The sequence below is a fragment of the Manis javanica genome, chromosome 8 (assembly GCF_040802235.1).
Source record: "Manis javanica isolate MJ-LG chromosome 8, MJ_LKY, whole genome shotgun sequence".
Taxonomy (NCBI): Eukaryota; Metazoa; Chordata; class Mammalia; order Pholidota; family Manidae; genus Manis; species Manis javanica.
The window spans coordinates 36,227,403-36,247,540 of NC_133163.1; the positions used below are offsets into that span (position 1 = coordinate 36,227,403).

The window sequence follows — 20,138 nt, forward strand, 5'->3', positions numbered from 1 at the left end:
CCTAGAGGCAGTGGAAAGCTCTTGGGCCTAACCACACCCAGAAGAGAAACAGCCTGGTGGACCTAATTCTAGCTTACACAGAACAAACGGCTAATTCGAGACTGAAGGCAGTCTGCTGCCATCAAGACAGAGAGGAACATGTGACACAGAAACCAAATCCTTTGAGCCACCTTGCTAGGTCTCACTATGTTCACTCTGTTTCTTTAATCACAAACATATTTATAGTTTTTCATGGTAACCATTTATCTGTAAAATTTTACTTTATAAATATTTTTCCATGTTCTTCTACTTGACATTTATCTTTTTCAAGGTCAAAATAGTCTTTCAGGGTGGATATGCCACAGTAAGTTTGGCTTCACTCAAAACTGCCAAGGGAAAAATGGTAGCTCCCTTGATACTAAAGATAACTGACACATGGCTCCTTTTAACAGGACAACCACAGAGAAAGAAGCCTTAGTAACAGTATCTCCAGTCCTTGTCAGGTTGATGCTTTACAGGAACGTCCCCTTGGTTTCACCTCTTAGCTTCAGGTGTCCTTTGCACAGGTAGTTCTCAGTTTTGCCAGTTCTAATTTGAATTTTAAGGGAGCCAGATGAGCCCTTTGAAGGATCTGATTTTTCTATGGATTATTTGCACCTAATACACAATATTAGTTGCTTCCAATGGCTTCACTAGAATTATAGTGCCTCTCGTGTTTCTTCTTTGGCCATTTTCTTATTCATTTACTATATTAATATACTCTAGAATTTTTAGATCAAAGTAGGAAAGGAGGTGGTTCTACATACAGAGTATTGGCTTGTTACATTATCACTAATATTTATAACTACAATTTGTTGTTTAGACTTAATTCTGAGATTAAATGGTTTTATTGCTCACTGCCAGTTCCTCTTTAAATCACAGCTTCTCTGTTCTACAGTTTATCTTGATTCATCTGTCAGGTTGCCAAAATGCAGCTGTCAGTCACTTCTCCAGGAAAGATATGTGGGCATTTTTCTGAGTCTATGTGTATTTGAAAATATTTTCTGCTGTCTTTGCACTTGAAAGGCCTCACTGGGCTAAACTGGGAGTCATGACATTTGCCTTCAGCGATGCCATCTTCAGCATCTCATGTTACAGAAGAGAGGTCTGAAGCCTCCTGTTGACCCTTTCTGTCTGAATGTTTCTGAAGAAATTTTTTAAAACTTCAAAACTGCCATGAGTTTAAAAAGAAAGCTTAACAGTTACAGTTAGCAGCATATATCAAAGTTTTATTATAATCTTCATGCAAAGGAAAAGCCCTCAAAGACTACTCAAAGACTCAAAGACTCAAAGACTCTCAGACAGGCATTTTACAGGGACAAATGGTTATACAATCCTTGCTAGACTAGATGAAAAAAGATATTTAACTGAAGAACAGTGGATTCTTGACTGACAGTCAAGTGGGTGGGTGGAAGACTGGTTTCCCAGGCTTCAAATCTTAATCCTATTACAGTTTATCAAGAAAATCACTTAAGCATTTTATCAGGAATGCTAATTTCTGCTTTGAAGGAGGTGAATTACATCACGTTAAAAAGGTCCTATACCAGAATGAGTTAGGGACAAATTTCTTTTTAAATACCAGGAGCCTGCAAACTGTTTCTGTAAAGGGATATACATTTTAGGTTTATCAGGCCACATACTCTGTCACACATTCTTCTTCTGCCTTTTTTTTAACCCTTAACAACCTGGGCAGATTTAGACGTGAGTCAGATTACTGATCCCTGCTCCACACCATAAAATATCTTGGGTAATGATCTACTCTTTAGTTTTCTTTCTGTTTCAAGAACCTTTTGTAGAAATTCAGGCCAGCTCAGTTTACTAATTTTGTTTTTCCATGTCTTCTTTGGAGGACTGAATGAGTTACTATGCCCAAAGCACTTTGAATAGTTCCTGGCAGGAAGCAAGTGTTAGTTATTATATTAATAATAATTAAAGTGTTTTATGTGCTAAAGGGATAAAAATATACAACCTCATTTGTATCTCTTATAATGAAAAGTCAAGTCTTAATTTCCTTAATTAAACAGTCAGTTATTTGGGAAGTTTAACCAATTCATTTTTTTTTTTAATTTCAACTTTTAGGTATACATACCTGGGTCAGATCATGAATACCCTTAAATGCAATGCTAATCAATTAGAGTAAAAAGGGAAAAAGCACATGGTTTTTGGGGAGAAACAGACCTGGGTTCATATCCCAATCTTAGTCCCTTCCTGACTGTGGCTTTCGGCAAGCTACCTGAGACCTCTGAGCATCAGCTATTGTACCTATTAGGAGATAGTTTCCACCTCTGAGGGCCAGTATAAAAATCAGAACTAGAATTATATACAGATCATTTGGAATGCAGTAGACATATAAGCAGTACTGTCATCTGTAAAGGATGTGGAGTGGGTGTGGTTGGAAGAATTGTGATTAGATTTGCATTTTGACAAGGGCTGCAACTGCAGTTAAAATGAGTCTGGAAGCATCCAGAGCAGAACCCTAAAACCTGTAAGCAGGCAAACTGTAGCATGGTGTGCAGGTCCAGGGAGTGGGAGCAGCAGAAATCGAAAGAGGGAACAGATTCCAAGAGCTTATGAGAGGCAGAATCAATACCACAATAGTCTCTAAAGGGATGTGGAAAGTGAGAGAGAGAGAGAGATCCTAAAGAGATAATCTCAAATTTCTGGTTTGAATGTGGGAAGATAGTGATGCCAGTCAGCAGGATGGAAAAAACAAGAGGTCTGAGGCAGCAGGGATGTGATTACAACATAGTATGTAAGCCTTGCATCACAGAAGGATGTTGACTCTGGTGCTAAAGTGCAAGATTAAAATATTCTACCACCGTTTTATTGGCAAGGACATAGAAGACAAGGGGCAGAACAGTGTTTATGTAACAAAACCACTTGCAATCAATAAATTTAAAATACAAGTTTGGAAGTCAAGCTTAAAAGAAATCCCAGTATTGCTGAAGAAAGGTTTACAGAAACAGATTTATTGCCTCTGACATTTAGTCCTTCTACAACAAACAATTCACAAGAATAAGCCAAGAAATAACTGGTCCCCCAATGTACCGAGTGTACACCCACACCATATACCTTTAATTTTTAGTCCTTTGAGAAAAAAGAAAGCCCACCCAGCAGAGCACACACCAGGCAGAACAGGCCTTCTGTGCTGCTGCTCAGCTAAGGCCTCTCAGATAATGAACAGCAAGGGCGGAAAATATTTCAGTACTATTTAGTCTGAAATTCTTGGAACAGGGAACAGAACTTGGAAAGGGATTAAATGATGTACGTGGAGACATACATATGGAGAGAAATGTAAAGTGAGGAAGCAGGAGTTTCTAAAGGGCCTCTCAAATGCAAGTTAGCAGTTTCCTGTCATCCAAATCAACCCTTCAAACATTCATTTTACATTTGCCTATAAGACAAATCTTTATTGAATGCCTCCTACCAATTTATTGAAGGTCTCTTATTGGGGGAATCTCATGCTCTGGGAAGAGCATAGAGGCCTAAATGAGGACTGTGTATTCTCCTGTGTAGCTACTGCACTGGCTGAGCTCACTTAGGGAAACAATAAGGTGGGAAAAGGTCTGAGGGCTGAGCCCTGAGGCAGTCAAATGGTTCAGGTAACAGGAATATCAAGAGCAAGCAAAGATCTGAGAAGGAAAGGTAGAGTGGTATCCTAGAAACCCAGAATCTAGAACTTAGATCTAAGTTTAGAAGTTACTGATCTACAGTTGACATTTGGGACCAGATGAAACCACCTAGGGCAATGGTTCCCAAAGGGTGGTTCACATACTCTTGGGGGAACCCCAAGACCCTTTCAGAAGATCTTTGAGTGACAAACTACTTGCATACTGATACTGTGCTGTCATTTGCCTTTTCCACTATATTGACATCTGTACTGAGGCTGCAAAAATAGTGGTAAGACTGCTGCTGATTTAGCATACTTTAAGACAATGGCACCAACCTACACTAACTCCCAAGGGTATCCTTCACTGCCACATCATCTCTATAAAAACAGGTGCTAACTGCACTTAGAAGTGCTCTTGATGAAGCAGTAAAAATTAGTTTTATTAAAACTCAAACCTTGTGCACATGTCTCTTAATATCCCAGCTAAAGAACCGGGAGGTACTCATATAGCACTTCTGCCTCACACAGATGGCCATCACCCAGAAAGCCCTTGTGCTCTCTCGCCTTGCCAGCTGAACCAGCAGTGGTTCCAAATGACCCATCATCTTCACCTGGAAGTACACTGACGAGCAACGATTATTCGGGAATGAATATTTGGCAAATATTTTCTCAAAATTGGACAAAGTGAGCCTGCTATATCAAGGAAAGTAACTAACAGTATTTGTTGCCAGTAATAAAATCTGAACTCTCAAGTGAAAATTAGAATTTTACATCCATTCCTGTCAATATTTAAAGGCTTTTCTGATGAGTTCATTGGTAGTATTAATCATTATGATTTTTTTACAACACATAATGTGAAATGTGTTAAAATTTGGAAGATCTACATAATTCTGTGAACATTACTTTCAAAATGAGGAATGAAGGACACAACAAAACCGTATATGAGTAAACATCCATGTAAACTGCAACATAAAACAATGGATTTTCATGTAACAAAGTATGAAAGTTCACTAATACAGTTTCAGATTCCACACTGCAACTACCTTTAAAAAGTTTACTTATTGAGTCCTGGAGTGGTATGAAAGAAAAATATCCACAATTATCCAGGAAGACTATTAAAAAAAACTCTTCCTTTTACTGCTACACTGGTCTGGTCTGTATGAGGCCAAATTTTCTTCATATATTTTAATCAAACTAGCATACGTCAAGAGATTGAATGCAGAAGTAGGTGAGACTCCAGCTATCTTCTATTAAGCTACACAGTAAAGAGTTTTCCAAAAATGTTAAAATAATGCCCCACTTCTCACTAAATTTTGTTTTCTAAAAGTTATTTTTTCATAAAAATGTTACTTATGCTCACATATAATGAGCTTACTACTGGCATTTTTAAATGTATAAATATTTTTAAACTTATTTTTAATTTCTAATACTGTAAATATTAATGGATAAAGCCATATAATCAAAAGCTCCTTAAGATCTTAAATTTTTAAGAGTGTCAAGGAGTCCTAAGACCAAAGTTTAAGAGACACTTAACTAGGGGAAGGGAACACCAGAGAACAGCAGGGGCACAGGACACACCAACTTGGAGAAGCTGAGCTAAGGAGGTGCAGCCCACAAAGAAAACTGAAAAGGTACGAGGTTTCACACAAACAAAAGAAACCAGAGAGGGAGAGGCTGAAGTTCTTGTTTGTAAGTGTTACTGGAAGATTGAGAAAAGACAGTATTAGTGGAAACACACTATCATAATACCTGTAAAACCGCCAGGCCTGGTGTGAAACCCGGTACTTGCTCCTTCATCTGAGCGACTTGGTTCTTCAGTCTCTCCTTTATTTGTCTAGAGAAAAGGAAAGGTTGAAGTTGACATTTAATGTTTCAAGCACACATAAACATGTGGATTATTAGATGTGCTTCTCTTTTAAATTAAGAATACCTTCACTGAAGAGATGTTTTCTGGTATAGTAGGTGCCATGAACTTTATATCTCTTTTCCAGGCCTCAAGTAGACATGGATATTTTCTAACTCCTACTGACACTGACTGGGCAATGGGATATGGGACAGTGGTTTAAAAGATATAGTTGATGGCATTCAAAATCATACAGTGAACCTAACATCCTCCTATGCTGACAGATACTAACCACACTAGTTGGGGGGAGGATTTAATAATATGGTAACTGTTGAACCACTGTATTGTATCCTTGAAACCAATAAAAGATTGTATATCAATGATACAATAAAAAAATCATACAGTGAACAAATGAAAATTCGGACCAATACTTCTGGAAAGCTGCTACTTCTTTTTCAGCATTTCTATTATCCAAGTGTTATATGAAAAAATTTTGAAGTAAAGAACTAGAGTTCACTCCTACTGCTCAAACTACCCTAGTGAGATGATCACAAGGTATCCACATAAGGCTGAATGATAATCAATGAATCCCACTCCAAAGTGAGTAAGAATTTACAAATTATATTCTAATTAACAGAAGCATTTTCCTTATAAAAGAATTTAATACAAGATTAAAAGTATAACCTCTTGTGAAACAAAGATAAATTAATTTACAAACACACAGCTTCTCAACCATGCAACAGGACATCAAGTACATTAAATTACATCCATAAAAAAACATTCAAAGTAGTCCAATCTTGGCCAGTGATGAACTTTAACAGATTTGTCTCTCTCGAAGGACCAGTTTTGTCATCTGCCTTTCTTCATCTTAGCCACCTCAACCACACTTGACATACAAATATACACTGACATTAGCAAGCATCTTCTCCTTCGTTCTCATTCGGTTATTCCCAGGTGCAATTCTCCACACCTTACAAACAACTGATATGAACAGACATGGGAATCACCAGAAATAGATTATCTGAATTAGCCTACGAAAGGTAAGAATTTGAACGATAAAAGAAGTCATACCTAAGACTTCAAAACTTTATTTCTAGCTTGTGACCTTATTTTTTCAAATCAATACTCAATACAAAGAATGAACAGAACACTGGATTTCCTTTCACTGGGATTTAACTTGAACAGGGGCCACATTCTTCTCTGACACATGAGAACAGTAAATACTGGTGCTGCCAGGTTTGCATTAGGCTGCCGCTGTAACTCCCAGCAGTTCCAGCCTTAGCTGGTTTCCCTGCATGACAATCATATGTGGTGCCTGGGTACTCCACTCTCTCTTCTCCCCTCGGTTGCCTCCAACCATAAAGGGCAAGGCAAAAAGTTCCCAATGGATCCAAACCCAAACAAAACCATTGGCTTGGGTGTGTGTGGGGGGACTCCAATCACCCCTAACACAATGTAAGACAAAAACAGTTACCAACAGTGAAAACAGCTCAATACAGGTCCCTCACTTTTTGGAAAGTTTGCGTTACACCACTTCATTTTACCAAACACCTATGTTAGTACCTGTTTTCACTAACCAAATGAAATCTGGAGACAATTTTTGCTTTTATGGAAAAAAAAGGTCAAAAAGCGAAAACAGCATTCAGCATTTTGCAGTGAATTATAGAGGCAGCAGGCACCCCAAGCACCTTCCAGGGGGAGCCACACTCAGCACCTCAGCATCAGGCCATCATTGCTTTGAGCTATGACTGTGAGAATCGGTGCTTTACGCTGTAGCAGCCAAGAGCAGGCTGCCCCAAGATGTGCTACTGTGATATGCAGATTACTTTGGAGTTGAGAATCATCAAGGTCCAAAAGACTCAAGAGACTCAGAGATACTTTGACTTCCTATTCCCCAACTGCATAAAAGGAATTCAGATAGAGGACCTGCTCTAACAAGAAGGCTATCACCTTAGATAACTATGTTATAATGTAAACTAGGTGTGGTAGACAGGGGAAGGATGTGGCTAAGTCTGTTAATATTCCTCTCTGTGTCCCTCCAACCCACCATTGTTTCTGTTAGCCCGCACACGTTTATCAAACATTCTTTTCATATTCCCATAAATTACTTCCCTTTTCCTCTGAAGTTTCAGATCCCTATCCCCTTTTCTTTGGTTCAGGATGACATATATACCTCATTTTCCCTGTCTTTGGAACCCATGCCTATAGCATCCCCATATGTATGCAATTAAACTCTGTATTTTTCTCCTGATACCTGTCTCACATCAGTCTGCTTCTTAGACCAGCTAGAAGAACCTTGAGGAGTAGAGGAAATTTCTTCCTCCTCAACAATGTCCATTTATTTTGTACATCCATTAGTAAGGTGTGTCTTGAGGTATCAAAGTCCGAAAGGCTATTTTTTGGATCTGGGGACACTAAAATGTTTTTCCAAGCAAATTAAGGTTCCTACTGGCTGGTAACTGCTTCTTTGCTTTATATCATTTCAGCTTACAAAGGGTTTCACAGGAATGCTCTACTTTGGGATAGTGAGGGAAAACTGACACTCTCAATAACTGTGGGGTAGGCAAGGGAGGAGAGGCTTTCTTATACACATTCAAGCCAATTCTGTGGCTTTCCTAGGGCCAATTAGCAGAAAGAACAGCAAGTGCAAAGTCCCTGAGTGCGTAAAAGAGGTCCCAGGGGAAGCAGTAACCAGATCAGGTAGAATGTGGTGGGAAGGCATTTAAGGGTTTTGAACAGAGCAGACAGGACAGGATTTACATTTCCGGAGGATTATTCTGGCTGCTGAATTGTGAATGGGCTGTAGGGGGAAAGGTGAGATTCAGTGACACAAGCAAATTGCTGCAATGCAAAAATCCAGGCCAGAGGTGACAATGGTTTGGATTACAGTATCAGTGGTAGAATGATCCAAGAAGTAATTGGATTATCTATATATTTAACATGAAGCACAGAGAAAATGTCAGCGCTACAGATGATTCTGAGGTTTTTGGTAAAATGCAGCTGAAAAGACTGACAACTACAAAATTTTAAGGTACAAACAGATTTCATACTGATACAATGAAAAATTATTTACCAAATCTTATAAAGATTCTAGTTAAGTGAGCATCTGAGGAAAGAAGTCTAGGGACAAATAAAAATAACACTTATACACCACAGGTGGCAAACTATGGGAACCTAGTACAAGTCAGTAAAGATGGAAAATGTTTCAGTCCAGAAGATTAAGAACAATGAACAAAATGTTCTGTACTATCTATGCTATAATTTAAGTGGGTCTAAGTGTGCAATTTTTTTTCTTAAAAAAATTATAGCTTGGAATCATTGACTCCCTTAAACTTGTCCTATGAAGCAGGACTGTTTTTAGCATTAGAAGGGATAAGCTTCCAAATTGAAAGAGTTGACTAGAATATCAAAAACAGACATTTAAAAATGCCTATAAACCACAATCAGCAAGAACTAGACATCCCAGAACACTAAAGCAACATGTGGGAAGTTCTATTTGGTGAGAACAAACAAAACACAACACAACATTCAAGACAGTTGCAATTAGGTTCCCATAAGTCTCTTACAATTTTTCCCTTGCCTTGTTTCCCTAGGCCGGCTACTAACTGAAAAATTCTAAAATGAAATGTGGGATAATGAAAGCCAAGTGTCAGTTTTGCCTGAAGTTAAGAAACTATAAAAGAACATGAAGATGATAACAAAAAAACAAAACAAAAAAAGAACATGAAGAGAAAAGTCAATACTCCCTCTTCAATCTATCTTTACTTTAGGGCTATACAGCTGTGACAAATTAAATGGTGGGAACACCTTTAATTTTTATAGTTCATTACTTCCAGAAAGTTTAAATGCTATAATAGAACAACTTCCAAATCACTGAAACCTAAATCAGCAGAAACTTCTTTGAGTCGCAAGTGCATTTCTAACCATGGCCAATCGGTTACACATCCTGGTAAAGATTCTGGGGCAAAGTGAGGCAGAAATAGACACTTGGAGAAACACCCCTGATCTCTGAATAGTAGAACTACATATGCCAGAATCTCACCATTCTGCATCAACATTCTCTAAAATCTAAGGGAAAACATATCCCAGTCTTGATGTAGGAGAAATCAATACTACAGTGTCAATGAACATAGTAAGAAAGACAAAGTAGCAGTAAACCATTAAAGCCTCTCTGGTCCTCATGCACAGATAGTAAAATAATCATAGCCAATTAGATATGAACAGGTGCAGATGCAGTTTTAAGTAAGTTGCTACTGGCATCTAGTGGGTAGAGGCCAGGGGTGCAAAGAAATATCCTACAATAAACAGGGCAGCCCCTCTCAACAAAAAAATCATCCAGCCCAAATGTTAATAGTGTCCAAGACTGGAAAAAACCCTGCTACTGGCCAATAAAATGCAAAGTTGATGTTACCTTTTTCCCCCTAAGTGGCAAAATTCAAGGCGAAAATCATTTCTAGCTCAACCTGTCAAAATGTGTTTGAATTTCTATGGCCAAGAGTCATTTGGATCACTACCAGTTTTCTCAAAGTTCCATTCTCCTACATACAAGTTGTAGAAAAACCCAGTCATCTCTATTGAATCATATTACCCCTCAAGAGTCCTAGTGAGAGCCTTATACCCCTGAACAGTTACCCAGATCTCTGGCCCAAAGTCTTGCTTAATTATTCCTGGAAAAGTCAATTACAAATAACAATTCATTGTTTAACATGATGGCTTATTTTCAAATTTTGGACCTTTTATGACTGAGAAAAAAGCACTGTTAAAATATAACCCAACAAAGACTTTTCAACAGGAGCTGTGGGGTAGACAAAGGATGCAGTAAAGGGTATCCAGCTGGTTGGGTAAGAAATCTGCGTGAAAATAAAGCTACTTGAGTCAACAGACACTGAAATGTAGCCATAAGCTTAGTGTACTTCTCAAAATGATTCTCAAAAGGAACACAGAATATGCCTTCAGTAACTGATCTGAAAAAAAGCAGAAACATTCACCTTCAATATGTAGGGCTTTTCTAAGCAAGGACAAACATTTCTTTTTTTCCCCTCCAAGGAGATTATTTGTGTAAGATTTTAGCAATGCAGCACAACACAAATATTTTATTTCATTTGCATTATTTTCATTTTGTTCATTTGTTGTTATAGCTCATTTGTTCATTACAATTTTTATACTGCTTAAAAAAACTTCAAATTAAAAAGTAAACAAACATGTAGTTCCTTGTAAAAACAATTGTGATTGTGAGGCCACCTAGTGTTTCAAGAAATAATGTATTTCACATTCCTAATTAAAGTCAAATTAAAAGACTAAATTACCTTTTTTGTTGAAACTGATTGTTTTCACTGATAAATATAACAGCAAAAGCTGTATCAGTATGCAGAATAATCAACTAATCAGTATTTTATTATGCTTGAGAATAAGATATTTAAAATAAGATTACTTTTTTACTGCAAATTTTTTTACTACAAGCTACTGCAAATATTTACTAAACTGAACAGGCACCTCAAATACATATTTGAAAGCTTAACATAAATGAAAATTTTATGCTCCAGTGAAAATTTAATGTAAAAATCCTTCCATTTGCTCTCTCTCAAACTCACTCAAAGACCTATGAAGGGATAGGTAAAGTGCCTGATACTTATGACCAGAAAATTACTAACCACAGTAAAATTCTAATGAATTTTCTAATTCCTAATTGAGTGTAAAGGTCATCATTAATCCAAACACACAATGATAAAGTAACTGCTTTTTTAAAGCTTCCAGATCAGTTTATCAATCTCAGTGTTACCAACATTTTAATCAGGTAGTTCCTTGTTGTGGAGGTTATCCTGTGCATAAGGATGCTTAGCAACATCCCTGGCCCTCACCTCTAGATGCCACCAAGCATATAGCCACTCCCCATATGACAACCAAAAATGCCTCCAGACACCTCCAAATGGGCCCTGGCCAAAGGTACCCTGGGGTGGAGAGGGGCAAAACAGCTCCCTTCTGAGAGCCACTGCTCTAGAGCCAACAAATGGAGATGGGAAACAAGGTTCAATTGGACGAGAAAGGTTTCATAAAAGGTAGGATTTTTAAACTGGACTGACAGTGCATTAAAGAAAGGTCACGTAAAGCAGAGCACTGTCAGAGTCCAGGCGAACACAAGCAGGGGTGGTAGGATCCTTGAACAACTGGTCCCATCTCCCATCACCACCCAGGGGAGTGGGGCAGCTTCTACTCAGATCCAATAAATTGATGACTTTAAGAATAGAGAGCACAGCATTGCTAAACTTTCCATTTCCTTTCAAAGTCAGGCATCCAAATTTTTACGTGTAACTATACCACATGTGTTGGGAAGTAAGCCAATTTTAAAAAATAACTCTAAGCCAAATAAAACGTATAACTCCATGTAGCCTCCAGGCCACCATTTTGTAGCCTTCAGCATAGCAAGGAGTTATAAGATATGATGGGGTTGCCCCAAGTATGAGGGTCTGTAAGAGAGGGCCCAACACCCAGAATTAGTCTATTTCGGGGCTATCCTACCACAGATGTGGCCATCAGGGCTGATTATGGCCCTAAGTCCCAAGCAAGCCTCTGGACCATCATCTAAGGTAATGTGGAAAGACCGTGGAAGACTGTGGTCTCCATGTGCAGAGGAAGGGCAAGCCAAGTGCCCTCATCTGAAAAGCCTCACAGAGACCTGGCCTTCATGCTTTTAAAGACTAAAGGAAAATCTTGGGTAGGAAAGGCTTACTTAGGTCTAAAAGGCTGTTTACTAAATAAGCAGGGGTTAGTACCTGGGCACCCAATCCTAAATGTAAGCTGACTTACCATGTTTAGTCATGCAAGACGGTGAAAATAAGTTCCTGATCGGCTCTAGCCAAACTTTTTGCAGAAATACTCCCTATTTCCTCACACTCCCCAGCAATTCAAAGCTGTACCTCTCCTGCTCAGGCTACAGGGGAAGTACTTTCCGTCAGGAAAAATTAAAAAGCTTACTTAACAAAGCAAGGAGGTTTGACTTGTCTCCAAAATGGATTGTAACCTTGAAAATGACTTTCTGAAGAGATTCAGTTTGGGTTCCTCCCGAAGATGAATTGGCTCATTCATCTCCTGACAGGGAGAGCCAAACCCAGTGGACAAAAGTTTGCAATTCCTTTTAATAAGTGACAAGCCCTTGGTGAGGAAGGAAAACACACTGTCCAGTCTCTACCATCAGCCTTGTAACTCTTGGGCAAGTCGGTCACTTTTGGCTAAAGTTTGATAAACAGCAAAATAGAGATGGGGGGCCCTTGGTGGCTGGGGAGTCCTGCCGCTGGCACTGTGCAAGGTCGGAGATGGACAGGGCGCCAGGAGCCGCCTCATGGAAATGATCACGGGGAGCAAACTGCGCGGTGCCGGAGTGCTGGGCTTTCTGCACCACAGAACGGATGTCAAGGACACAGTGGTGACCACAGTAGCCTGTGGAATTGTTCTGAGAGCCTTACACAACCTATTAATCCTCTAGGCCACCTCAGGAGGTAAACACTGTTATCACCATCTCTGCTGCCCACAAGAGGAAAAGGAGGCTGACCAACCTGCCTGAGGCCACACAGGGCACCACCTCCCTGATCTCTACCAGAATTAACGGGAGGAGAGGAGAGCTTCAGTTCCAAAGACCCTCCTCCATGTTAGGCCAGCCTGATATACCCTATTCCAGAGGGTTCTTCATGCAAATGGGGATATAACAGGGGACCACACACCCTGACTCAAAGCCCCACTGTCCAAACGCTCCTGATGGATAAGAAAACACTTATTCTTGGACCTCTTCCCCCCGTCAGGATTTTCATTGGTGCCCTGGCCACAGTAAGTTGGCTGTGAGCTCGACTTGGCCACAGTCCAGCTTTAAGTCTCCAACTATCCTGGCTACATGACCTATTTAAGGCCTAGCATAAGGTCCCACCTCTCAGGAACTCTCCCTTGTCCTCCTGCTAGGCTCCCAGCAGCTTTGACAAGATTCCCGGTAACTTGTGCAAGGCCTGTACTTTGGAGCTTATCACAGGCAAATCTTTTTGAGCACAAAAGCCCAACAGGTATTTTATCTACAGGACAAAATAAAAAGCTTATCAATATTTAGTAGCCCTTCACTGTAGTGAGCCCATTCTTTTTATAGAAATAGTTCATCTAGCCCTGTAGCTAAACATATAGCCATGGTTCCATTTTACTCTTTGATCAGTAGGTTAAACTCTAATTTTAAGGCTCCAGATTCTAAGCTACCAAAGAAACGGCCTGGATAAACAAATACTTGTTTATTCAACAGGTACTTTCTAAGCACCAATTTATTAAAACTTACTATGGGCCCTAAGTGCTTTCCAACAACTCCTTTAATTTTAACAACCTTAAAAATTAGGTGTTTACTAACCCAACATACAGATGAGGAAATTGAGTCACAAAGAAGTAAACTAAGTTGCCCGGCAATCCTCTGAGGAGGGAGCAGCACTGTGTCTAGCTCTGGAGATACCTCCCACGTGGAGCTTACAAACATATCCAACCTGCTCTGCTCAACCCACAACTCAGAGTACCTTCCCTCAGTGGCCTCACAAGTGGCAAACACCTGTCTCCTCACAATCAGTCTTTCTAGGAAGAAAGCATGATCAAGAAAAATGGCCACCAATGGAGGGAGTGGGCTTGAGGATAGCAAAGAGATGAGAAGGTCAAACCAATCTCACACCATTTTAGTAAGCCCCACTTGGAAAAGCATGCCTATGTTAAGAGCTGAGGTTTCTAGGCTAAATACCTAATCAGGTAGTTCTTCTAACACTGTCTGTTCCCGTTCCTTTGTGAAATCTCTTTTAAGGATACCTCCCTTAAGCCAAGGTAGGCTCCCACCACCAGTGTCAATGTAGTTCACTCAGCTCCTCTACTTAAGGTCTGCTTCTCTGGGGCCATCACTGTTGACCCAAGGCAGTCATTTAGTAACTGGTGAGATCAAAGGTCCGTGGCACAGGCCTTGTTTTCGGTCTGTGGGACTAGGGACTAGGGAAAGGACTAGGGACCCTTTCCCCCATAATGCTGGCAAGCTCCCAGCCCTACCTCCTTCAAATCTTTGCCCAAAGCTCTCTTTTACAATGAGTATGAGCTTAACTTGAACATTTAAAGTGGTTCCCCATGCCTCAGAAATCTCTGCCCCTCTTCCCTGCTCTCCTCTTCTCTTGGCACATCTTACCACCTCACATTCTGTTTTAGCTAATTTGTTGTCTATCTCTACCCATCAGGATGTAGACTCTACAAGGGTAGAGATTTGGGCTGTTTTGTTCACTGCTGTAGTCTGTTGGCTTTGAAGAGTGCCTGGCATACAGGAGGCACACAGATAATTGCTGACTAAGTTAATAAATATCCAAAAAGACACATACTTGTCTAACCCTCAGATCTCCCCCATATGTCATATTCAGGGTACAACCTGGACTCCCCCTAAGGGAGAAATGTGGTTGTTCCTTCAAAAAGGGCAATAATTTGGTAACTAGATTCAAATTTCCCACAGGGTAGAACAGGCAGAGAAAAAACCTGGAATAATGAATTTTGTCCAGTCTTTACTACCAGGAAGGAAAAGGAGAAAAGTAGACAGTCTGGGGTGGACTTCTCAGCAGAGGGAAGCATGGCAGTGAGAGGAAGACCACCATTAAGGAAAAGAGTAGCTTATGAAATTCCTTTTAACAGAATAGTGAGTGCCTGACAGAGTGAAAAACACATACTGGGTTAAATAAAACCTTGGTGCTAGTTGATCCTCTGCCATTAGCCAGCCTGGTAACCTTTGGCCAAATCACATCACTTTTCTTGTCTCAACTATTTCCTCAGCTACAGGAGAGGATGTGGGGAGTGAACCAGATTTTAGAGAAATTCTGACAGTGGAATTAATGACCTGTACCACCATTGCTCTCTACAAGTCAGAGATTTTATAATTCAAACACCCTATCAGGGAAGAAACTATCCAGGGCACTTGAAACCTTGTAAATTTGTCCCCATAAAGACCCAACAATTGGTGGCAACCAAGAAAGCTGATCTGCAAACTTGGATAATGAGGCCCTTTCCCCAGACTAGGATCCCTGGCAGCCAAGAAAGAAGCTCCATTACCTTTCTTCTCAAGTGTCCTTGGCCCAGCAAAAGAGGAAAGGTGGGGACACCCTGCCCAGAGCCTCCACCTGCAGCCCAACCTGCTCAAGCTATGAGAACCACCTTCTTGTTCAGCATTCTCCCAAGCCCATGGCACAAGGGTCCGCCACAGCACAAGGCACTGGGAGGACTGGCCTACCCCCTGGTCAGGCAAGCTGTCCCCCTTTCAAGAGCTGCCAATCTCTGAGTAACTGTGAACACTACCAGCTCTTGGAGCCAAGCTCTCCATGAAAGTTAAGGTGCCAAGATTTGGCAGTCTCTGAAAGAGCCCTTTTATAAGTACATTAAAGAAAAATCTTCTGTAAGCACAGACAGATCTTAGTCTTAATAATTCTTTATTACCTTATCAATAGGAACTAACTGCTCACTCAACCAAAGGACAATATAAAAACTTAGGTAAGTTAACTCTAAGCAGGCTGGGTAGAGGGACCCATCCAGTACCTGGAACAGTCTTTTCCAAAAAATGCTTTCAATACTTGTGACTAAATAACTGCTGGTTCTTCAATAATGAGAAGTGGATTTAGAGTTAAGCTTTTAGATGGGTGGTTCTCAACCTTCAAAATGCATTAGAATCACAGAATGGGCTTTTGAAATACTTGAAGAATATTTGAGTACTTTAAGAATATTTGAGTACAGTGGCTTATTGCTAGGAACTCCAGTTAAGTTGGTCTGGTGCAGGAACCAAGCATTTATATTTTTCAAAAGCACCTTATAGGTGTAAATTGGTAAAACTATCTTGGACAGGTTTGGCAATTCCTACTAAAACTGATCATGCGTATTTGTCCTGTTACTCTGCAATTTATTCTTAGATGTGTAACCAGGAGAAATGTGTCTATGTTTTACCAAAAGACATGTAAAGGAATGCTCATGGCAGCACAACTCATAATCACCAAGAACTAGAAACCCAAATGTCCATGAATGAGTAAACAGTGGCATATTCAGGTAGAATACAATACAGCAATGAGAGCAAACCAACTACAACTATATGTAACATGGAATAATCTCAGGAACATAATGTTGATTTAAAGAAACCAGACATGGAAGACTTTATCCTGTATGATGCCATTTACATAGAATTCAAAACCAGGCAATACTAATTTACAGTGTTAGAAACTGGGATAGTGATCACTTTTGTGGGGAGTGGTGACTAGAAGGGGATAAGGGGGGCTTCTGGAGTGCAAATGTCATTTCGTGATCTGGGTGCTAGCTACTCAGGTAAGTTCAGTTGTGAAAATTCAAAATTGAGCTGTATACTTATGATAGGTACACTTTTTTGTATGTATTCATATTTAAATAAAAAGAAATACAACAAAAAACCTCCCTAAGTGATTTTAATGCACAGCCACTATTGAGAACCACTGAAATAGATCTCAAGGCAGCTATCACTGTTAAAAAGACAATGAATCAATCATCCAGGTGTACATTAATACTAATTATTAACAATTACTGAACACTGATTATGTGCCAGGAACAATTCTAAATGCTCTTATGAACTCATTTAATTCTAACAACTCAATGGTCTAGATATCTTTATTTTACAGTTGAGGAAATTTTGGCATTGAAAGGTCGACTAATTTGCTTAAAGCTACTCAACTACTAAGGAGTGAAAGGTTCCTAGGTATTTTGGATATCGGCAATGCATGTATTTGCCGTTATGGAACTTAACAAACACATTTACCTTGCTCTCCACTCACCCAAAACATATTCAGTGAGCACCTATTTTCAGTGGCCTGTCAATAAGCAAACCTGAACTTTCTCTTCACAACCAATCTTTCTAAAATGAAACTTTATCAAGAAAAATCCACAGGTAAAGGGAGTAGGTTTGACTATAAGAAAACAAAAGGAAAGCCAAACAGAAACAACGTAGGTTAGTTAAACCACAGGTTGAAAAGCACTCAGATATAAGGACCTTGATTTCTAGTCTAAAAGTCGGGTTTTTCCTCACCAATATGAAAGATTCACCACCATCTAATTTACATTTCACCATCTTCTTTGTCCACCGTCTCTACTTCCCAGAAAGCAATCATTTTGCCCTAGGATGGGTTTCACGGACAAAGACTTCCTAATTCACTCAAAAACCTCTATTCACAAAGTTAAGTTCCAAGGACAAGTACTGTTGTCAGCTACAGCAGTTACTAAATAACCGGTTAAGTCAAAAGTTCCGAGAACAACCTTCAGGAGGGTCACACAAAATATATCCTTTACTCTTACTTTTACTTTTCTCCACTAGTAACCTCCTAGACAAAAAGCAGTAGGGTGTTACTTCCTTGGAGTAATTTGACAATCATATCCACTAGTTAAGCAGATTTCCTGTAGGGAGTAAAAAAAAAAAAAGTAGAGGTCAAATGGAATACGTTGTATTGCCAGGACTCAAGAGCCAAATCAGGAAGGAACTCTAGGGCCTAGACAGGGAGATGGCTGCTAAAGGCGCAAGAAATTGAAAGGAAGGAAAGTTTACTGGGTTTCACTCAGCATATGATGACTTTGCTGGAGTGGGAAAACCTATGGGCTGGAAGGAGATCCTGTCACTCATCAGCCTTGTAACCTTGTCGAGCCTTGTCAGCTCACAAATTTCTGTCTCCTTACCTCCGAATTATAGGGGAAGGTAGTACACTGAGTTTCAAAGTTCTGAAAGCGGGGTGCTGCAGATAGCCCCAAACTACTGTCCTGGAAGAAAACGCTCAGCAGATGCACTTTTTGGGAGCATCGTCGGGCGGGTTGAGAGGAGGATTTGTCCAAAAAGCAAGAGCCAGAGGGCAGAGCCAGCAGAGAGCCTATCTGTAAACGTGGATTTTGCCCAGGACGCTTTCTTCTACTCTAGGGGACCCGTCTTCAGGTATGACGGCTCAGGACATGTCCTCCAGTCCCAGCCCGCTGGCCAGACTCTTGCGCCAAAAAAATAGGAACATGGGGACCTGCACAGCCTGCTCAGATCCCTAGACGAAAGCCCAACATGCTCTAAATACGACAGGTGCTTACTCTGAGACCACTTTCCCGTTCAGGACTTCCGCCGGTGCCATGCCTTTTATTTGCCGCTCGCTACTGGAGACGAAATAGCCAAAGCCGAGGTTTGACTACCTCTGCAGCAGCGCAGGACAGCCCAACCCACGTGTTTAGCGACCGCCCAGGATGAACACGCTACTGCGAATGTGCAACCCCGGATGTAGATGCGCATGCGCGGCCCGGAAGGACTTAGGCTCCAGAAGTTGAGAAGAGTGGCGGGATAGGGGGTCTGGAATGCCGCCGGAAGACGGAGGAACTCGGTGATGACTGGCTAGCGGAAATGATTGGCTGGCGGAAGGAGCCGTTCCAGGTCGTGCTTTCGTGTGGGGCCGAACCGCTGAAGAGGGGGTCAGGCCTCCATGCCCGCTTGTCGGGGGCGGGGTAGGGGGCGGAACCGGAGGGGCGGTTGCGCCAGAGGACAGTTTCGCGGGCGCGGGAATCATACGTACGCCCACTGTCCGCCTTCCCTGGGACTGGGGCCCGAATTGTGGGGGTGCTGAGAGCGCGGGGTTTTCCGGGGAGAGTTTTCGCTGGGCTCCGCGCGGAGAGCCTGGCCGGGGGCCGGGGGGCGCGAGACTTGCCCGCTGAGGGTAAACCTGCGGAGTGGGGGCGGTTCCGGCATCCTGGGCCTCCGGTCTCCGGTGTGGGAGCCCCTGCCCTGGGTCTGAGTCTGGGCGTCTGGGTGGCGCCCTTGACTATGTGTTTTTAAAATCTTAGGCGGCTCTGATGCCCGGCCAAGGTTGAAGCGCAGCCCGCAGTTTCAGGCCCCGCTGACTGGAGCTCCGCGAGGCTCCCTCGGGGTCTGGTGTTCCCGGCGGGAGCGGGTGCGGGAGGGCGGGGCGCCTCTCAGGTCTGGCTTCTGTCGGATACCCCGCGCCCTCTAGGGTTGGGTGGCCGACGCGGGCTGGCCCGTGAGCGACAAGGGCGGACGTCCCTTCCCCTCGGCGTCCGCTCCGGAGGAGCCGTGAGACTGGGCGTTTGTGGGGCAGGAGAGGAGGACGGCGGCAGCTGGGCTCTGAGGACTGCTCCTGCGAGTTTCCGTGAATTTGCTTTGTTGACTGGAGGAACCTGGCTGGGTTCTTACCGCGCTCAGATTAGTTTTCCCAGTACAGTTCTGAAGTTGTTCAGGTCACTTTATTCCCTCTTATCCCACCCCCAGCTTTATTGAGAGATGACTAACATACAACATGTAAGTTTAAGGTGTACAATGTGATGATTTGATATTCGTATGTGTATGTTATGAAATGATTACCACAATATAGTTAACAACTCCATCTCACATAATTACCTTTGTGTGCGTGTGGCACATTTAAGATCTCTATAAACACTCAAGTATATAGTTGTTCATTATAGTCACTATGCTGTACATTAGATCCCTAGAATTTACTCATCATATAGCTGGAAGTTACTACCTTAGACCAACATCTTATTTCCCCCAACCCCTGGCAACCACCGTTGTACTCTGTTTCTTTGAGGTTGACTATTTTAGATTAAACACTGATGTGGTATCTTAAGACAGTATTTGTCTTTGACTTATAATAA

The 20,138-nt window shown here is 41.3% G+C and overlaps 2 protein-coding genes across 3 annotated transcripts in view; one reads left to right on the forward strand and one right to left on the reverse strand.

Moving 5' to 3' along the window:
* The window catches only part of MTHFD1 (methylenetetrahydrofolate dehydrogenase, cyclohydrolase and formyltetrahydrofolate synthetase 1), a 66,207-nt gene extending 47,462 nt beyond the window's left edge, over nt 1-18,745 (reverse strand). The window contains exons 1-2 of the mRNA XM_037006400.2: nt 18,573-18,745; nt 5,378-5,462 (exon numbers count right to left, since the gene is read on the reverse strand). Of these exons, the coding sequence (XP_036862295.2) occupies nt 5,378-5,462; nt 18,573-18,613 (126 nt within the window). The 5' untranslated portion in view covers nt 18,614-18,745. The remainder of the gene's footprint in view (nt 1-5,377; nt 5,463-18,572) is intronic.
* A 33-nt stretch (nt 18,746-18,778) lies between these two features.
* The window catches only part of LOC108396566 (uncharacterized), a 59,233-nt gene continuing 57,873 nt past the window's right edge, over nt 18,779-20,138 (forward strand). For both annotated transcript variants that reach the window (XM_073242271.1, XM_073242270.1), the window contains exon 1: nt 18,779-18,906. The gene's annotated coding sequence lies outside the window, so the exon portion shown is untranslated. The remainder of the gene's footprint in view (nt 18,907-20,138) is intronic.